General features: G+C 35.9%; 1 protein-coding gene across 1 annotated transcript; it reads right to left on the reverse strand.

Annotated features, from left to right (window-relative positions):
• Positions 1-2,620: 2,620 nt before the first annotated feature.
• LOC120284062 (homeobox-leucine zipper protein ROC7-like) lies at positions 2,621-6,232 on the reverse strand. Its single transcript, XM_039290883.1, has 11 exons — positions 6,171-6,232; positions 5,589-5,800; positions 5,378-5,495; positions 5,027-5,215; positions 4,526-4,921; positions 4,342-4,443; positions 4,023-4,223; positions 3,767-3,938; positions 3,415-3,689; positions 3,237-3,332; positions 2,621-3,161 (listed from the first exon to the last, which is right to left on the reverse strand). The coding sequence occupies exons 1-11, from the start codon at positions 6,195-6,197 to the stop codon at positions 2,817-2,819; spliced, it is 2,133 nt and encodes a 710-aa protein (XP_039146817.1). The 5' UTR covers positions 6,198-6,232; the 3' UTR covers positions 2,621-2,816.
• Between the last annotated feature and the right edge of the window lie 326 nt (positions 6,233-6,558).

Below are 6,558 nucleotides of genomic sequence, written 5' to 3' on the forward strand. Positions count from 1 at the left end.
CATGATGGTGGCATGATGCAAAAAAACTTTATATAGGCTTTATTGATATATTTAAACCTTATAATTTTTTTGGTAGTAAGAAATCTGTGCTTGATATCTTGAAAAGAATTATAAAGAAGTACTACACCGCATCTTGGAACACATGGAAAGAAGTGTCCAATGATTGCTACCTATGTTGAACAGCCTCACCCTATCGATGATATTACAACAAAATCAATGTGGTGTTTTGGATTATTACATTAGATACTTGGACTATTATATTTTGTATTTGTTTGTTGTATTAGATGTTTGAACTATTATATTTTGTATTGCATTGTTATTCTAGATATTTATCGATCGGAATGTTTATTTTGAAAAATATTATAAAAGTTATTGTTCAGGATTGTAAATTAGGCTTTAAAACAGGCTAGTCAAAATAGTTAAAAAATTATTATAAATAATCATGGTTGTGAATAATTAATTTGTGACAATAAAATTGTGTCGCAGAATATCTCACCAAGATGCAACACAATTTGCAATAATTGAAATGTGTCTCAAATTTTGTTGCAAAACATCGCACACATTTGCAACACAATTTACAACACAAAAAGTTTTGCGACAAACAAAATGGGTCGCAAAATTTGTTCCAAAAAGACTCAATATTTGCAACATAATTTGCGACATGTAAAGTTTTGCGACAATCAAAATAAGTCGCAAAGAATGTTGCAAAAGTCTCAAATAGTTGCAACATTTATTGCGATACAGAAATTGTGTCGCAATCAATTGTCACATATCGTTGCAAATTGAATGGCAAATATTGTTTCAGAAGATCCATGAATTGCGATTAAATTTGCAACGTTTTTATTTTGTGTCACACATTTTGCGACACAGTATTCAAAAGTGTTGCAAATATTTGCGACATTTGAAACGCGATACATTTTATTGTGTCGCGGATTATGTTGCAAATTGCGATCTGCGACACATTTTTGATTTTTTGTGTTGCAAAAATGTGTCAAAAATTGTGTTTTTTGTTGTAGTGCTATCATTTATCATATTACGGCATTTATTTTAGTTTGATTTAATATTATGATCATGATCCTTATAGCAGTTTGATATATACGAGTATAGAAAGGAAACCCTAATCTGTCATGTTAACCATTTTGTCCTACGTACACCATGATAGACGTTATTGCCTTCCTATTGTATTAGTTACAATATTATGGTGACCTACATTCTTTAATTTGAGTGTGTGTAAGCATACATTTAAAGTAGGCTTTTTCTTGTGAAACATGAGATAATAATCCTTTCTTTGATTTCTGAAGAAAAGAATAGTTTAGCTACGATTGGTGTTTATAATTTTGTAAATTTAATCAGTAAAATTACCATTTTAGTCCCTAAACAAGTCCTTTAATTTGATCCTCTAATATTAATTGGTACCTTTTAGTCACTTTAGTTTTTGTAATTTAGAAATCTTAATCCTCTGGCTGACGGATGTTAAGTTAACTGTCCGATTTTGCTTATGTGCTATTTTTTATTTTAAAATATTATTTAAAAATCATATTTTTAGGGATTTAAAAGTATCGAAAAAATATTGGACAGATTAGAGGGTAATTTTTCTTTTGGAAAATCTTTCTTTTCACACGGGCAACATAGGGGAATAAACTCGAAGATCAAAGATACATTACACCACTGAATCCCCAATCCTTTGCTTGCTGCGCTGCATCCAGAATAACCACACAATCAGGTTGTTGGTTCGACCCTAAATTTATCTTCTTCTTTCTCGAACGGATTTTTTTCGGACTTGAACAAGAATTGGTCAAAAAAGCCCTTGCTGTCCGTTCACCCCCTTAAATTAATAAGTCACTGCATCGGAAGGAAATAGTGAATTCTTTGTATCGGAAACATCTTTTTTTATATAACATATTTTATTTCTTGAATAGACTTTCTATTTTTCCAAACTTAACCTTTTCATCCTTCTACTTTAAATTATAACCATTTAGTCCTAATAGTTTACTTGAGCCATGTCAATTCCTTTCTTGATGGTTTGGGGTTTAGGTTTTTGGGGGAATGACATAACTCAATTAAAGGGGCTGAAAAGTTAAGTTTAGAAAAATAGAGAGACTTTTAAAAAATTACATATTTTTATTAATAATAATTTAAAATAAAATACCATGTAAGCAAAATTGAATAGCAAACCTAACGTCCGTCTGCTAGAGAACTAAGAAATCTAAATTTCAAAAATTAAAGAGTTAAAGATATTAAAAAATATTAGAAGGACCAAAAAACATAAATTGTACTTGTTTAGGGACTAAAAAAAAGTATTTTCACCAATTTATTACCGTCTCTTAAGATGTTTGTGATGATAACTCCACAATTGAAGATCCTGGCAAGCTCAATGAACTTGTGGAGTTATTTCATAAATAAATATTAATGTAATATTATAAATATGGAAATACAAAACTGATTCAATGTTTGTGAACCAAGGAGCACTCATAACATGTAGATTTATTATTGATAAGGATATCAAGAAAGAAACAACATTCAGGAGGATTGAAATTAAAAACAACTATTTACAGAGGCTTGAAATTAAAAACTAGCTAGCTAGTAATAATATTCGAAGTCAATGCCCGAACCAGCACTCTTCCAATATTTTTGGTGAGAAGAACTTAAGGTGCGCTCTTGACTTCCAACTTCATTTATTTCACTTGAAAGCCCACCCCATCTTCTGCAGCAAACAACATAGATTAGAAACATACAACGCAAGAAACTTCATAGTTTGTCCATCATTTATATATACACACACACACACACTTCTGATACCCAAGGGTTTAAGAATCTCAGCTAGAAACAGCAGACTTGATCCTGTCAACAATGCCAGCAATCAAGTTGTTAATAGCGGAAATGGATGACACTGGGATCCTCTCAGAAGGGGCAGCATGCAGTAAAATTTGGAAGGAGACCGTCAATAGTGAGGCAGCAGTATTCCATTCATTCAGAACGCCAACAAGCCCATCAGGGAGTATAGCAAAACCTGAAGGCAAGAGCTCAACCAAATCCGGGTCACCGTTGTCTAAAACCATACCCATTGCAGCATCATCTAATGGAGCATAGATCACATATGCTCCCGATGCATCCATACTGCTTTCTTGTAGCACCATAACGCTGCTCTGCAGAGATTCATTCTAGCAATCCCACGCACTCACCAAGTTAATTTGTTAGTGATCATATGACTAACTAGATTATAATTAGAAGCTCACCTTAACATGGAGCAAAGAGATGCAGTTTTCATGACTTCCACCATCTGCAACCTGACTCACTTCCTCAATCACTCCATTTTTTGTAAGAATATCCCACTATGAATTCAAGAACCATTGAGTGGACATACTTAATGAAGAGGAATGAAATTTACTAGTTCTGTGATGAGTTATAGTATACCTGACAACGAGAGGTCTCACTATGCAGGAATTCGAAAAGCCTTCTTGTAGGTACCTGAAGCCATACCGAAGTAGTTGCATTAACAATAATGCCTGGAGGACTACCTCGCTGGTTCTGTCTCTTCTGAGTTGTGGCCCTGACACCATTATTTGCTCCAGTTCCAGCCACAAGTGACCACTGATCAGAGGTTGCTGAAGACACTCCATTTGCAAAGATTCTGACCATCCTTTCACTCAGCTTCATCAAGTTCTTTCTCATCACCACTGATGTCAATACTGAAAATTATAATTTTTATTGAAACTTATAATAGATCTTCAAACTTTAGAAACTAAGATTCAAATAAAATTATTACCACCAATTTGATTCACAGGTGCATCATTGTTCACACTTGTAATACGATGGCATTGTCGTTTCAGTGCTAAAGCCCATCTCTGTGCTCCAAAGGCAAGACCGGAATTAACAAGTGGTTTGTATATCTCTGCAACATCAGTATCATCCACTTCCATGTGTTCAACCCAAGTTACCTGTGATCAGATGAAAACCAAATCAATTACATACATGATCAAGATATTCGTTCTGAAACACTTTTGAGTACTCTATTACTTTACCTTTGAGAAACTTTCAGATATCTCTTGAATCAAGCACCCAGATGGCCTTCTCCTCCAAGTCAGTGAAGGGTTCGTCCTCAAACCATCAAGTGAAACATCAACAACTGCCCATGTTTTTTCTGCATGTTGCTTACAATATCTGACAAACAGCCCCTCCCTACTTGGAACCAAGGGAGTTGCCATTTGAAACATTGCAGACATCTGTAAAAAAGAGATCGATTCATGGTAAGAATACATACACATTTATAAATATACTACGAGCATTCACACACACACACACAGAGATATATATATATATATAGATAATGTATGTATATACCACTTGTAATGCACCATTGAAGTTATCAGCAGCTCCACGGGAGTACACATCCAAGGTGGCACCTCTTGAGACAATGCTAGGAAAGAAAGCCATCCATCGATTCTGAAAGTAAAACCAAATAAACTTGTACTTAGAATATTGTCACAAGATTATTATTAAAACTAGATTGGAAACATTTAATTACGGCATCCATTAGCATCTCAATTATGTTCACAGCCTTCATTGGGACGACCACAGTTTGTCGAGTAGCCTCAGTCTTGAGACCAGTGAGCTTCATTCCAAGTCCTTTAAGAAAACTCTGGTTATAGATTCCTTCATTAAGGGTATCCAATGGCCAATCAATGCGAGACATCCACAGAGGCTCTCCGAGCTGTGCCATGCCAATGACCTCATCCATAGAGGCCACGGCGAGTTCAATAATAACCTGTTTTTCAATGCCAATTCCTTCCACCAGCTCCAGTCCAACATTGTACACTCCTAGACCAGTACCCAAGCATGGGATCACTGGAGGTGAATGTTGATGAGAATTCATTGGTTGCTTCCCAACGTATTTTGCCACAATTGCAGATATCCTCTCGATCTATGTATGCATTGAAAAAACATCAATGAAATAGTTAATTAGTTTGCATGATAACGAGTTGCTAACTAATAAGTTATACATGATTAATATCCACTGAGTGATCACCTCCCCTTTTAGTTTGGCATTCTCAGCACGAAGGTCATTTCCTTCAGAAGCCCATTCTCCCATAGCGAGGCAGCCACCACAGTTGATGCACAATCCCTGTCTAAGGGCCTCTCTCATCATTGTACTCTCTGAAGAAAGCCTCACGCTCTCCTCTCTTAAATGAGAGTTCTCCTGCCGTTCATTCTGAGCCTGAGGAAACACAAAGTAGATTATTTGTTAGGGTTTGTCGGCTATTACCCTGCATAGTAATTACACCAGTATAGTTTGACGTCATTCCAGAGCATGGTCAGCGCTGACTTGAATTTCGGAGTATTTGACTTTTATTAACTTATGAATTATCATTATTATTACCTTTATTTGTGTTCTTTTGTTCTGAAACCAGAACTTGACCTGGAGTAACTCTAAACCTAATGCCCTGCTTAACTCTTTCCTCTGCTTGTCATCAGGATGAGGACACTCTCTGAATAACCTAAACACAAAATAAATGAACACATCAAACCAACAAGTTCCTTAAAGATAAAAGAAGAAGAAGAGGGAGGAGGAGGATAAAAAAAAGGCTCACGCTTCCATCTCATGGATTTGGCGTTGAGTGTGGCGATGGAATTTCTTCCTCCTGGCAACCCTCCTGGGGTTTTGTTCACCAGTACTGGATCCAAACTCACTGTCTTCTTCAAGCTCATCTTCTAAAAGTTTCTGAAGTTCGTTCTCATCGGTGTCTAAAATATCAGTATCTTCCATTTCTTGGTGAGACCCTTGGCTAACATCACTAACATTCTACAACAAAAACACAACAATCCTTTAGAGATGAAGAGTAACAGTAAGAGTAAAAAAGAAAGTAAAGAAGGAAAACTAACCCTTTTCCTCCTACCCTCCATTACAAAGACACAACCAAACAAACACTAAAAAAAGATGATAGACAGACAACAAGAAAACAAAGGGTAAAGGGCGCATTCCCCAAGTTTCTGACCCCCATTAAATAAAAGTCCAAATGCTTCCCAAAATGGAAAACAAATAAAGGTTTGAAGATATCCTTCTATCTTCCAAAAATCCATGGTCAAGTTCAGACCAAAATGGGATCAAACACATAATCTAATGGCTAGTCAACCAATAGGAATTCATTGTCAAAGGTCTCTGACTCACTGACCTGGCCATGGTCCCCATTTTGCAGCATCTCATTCTCTCCCCTGGCCTCCTCTCCCACGTGTTCTTCAGGCGCCACCATCCTGCTTGCACTTCTCATCAAACATAAATAAAAATAAACAAATAAAAGTATACACGAAAAATAAAACAAAATGAAAAGAAGAAGACAACCTCTCTTTTTCTCTCCTCCCTCTCCCTCTCTATATTCTCTCACTCAAAACTCAGAGAATTATTAAAGAAAACACTGAGAATAGGGTGGCCAACAAGTTTCTGATATATAGGAGATGGATGAAGGTAAAAAGGAAGGTGTGAAGAGAAAGTATATGGGAAGGAGTAACTGCATATTAAGAGAGGGGTGTTGTTGAGAATTCATTGCATTGTTTAATTGTTCA

The sequence above is a fragment of the Dioscorea cayenensis genome, chromosome 19, assembly GCF_009730915.1.
Source record: "Dioscorea cayenensis subsp. rotundata cultivar TDr96_F1 chromosome 19, TDr96_F1_v2_PseudoChromosome.rev07_lg8_w22 25.fasta, whole genome shotgun sequence".
Lineage (NCBI taxonomy): Eukaryota > Viridiplantae > Streptophyta > Magnoliopsida > Dioscoreales > Dioscoreaceae > Dioscorea > Dioscorea cayenensis.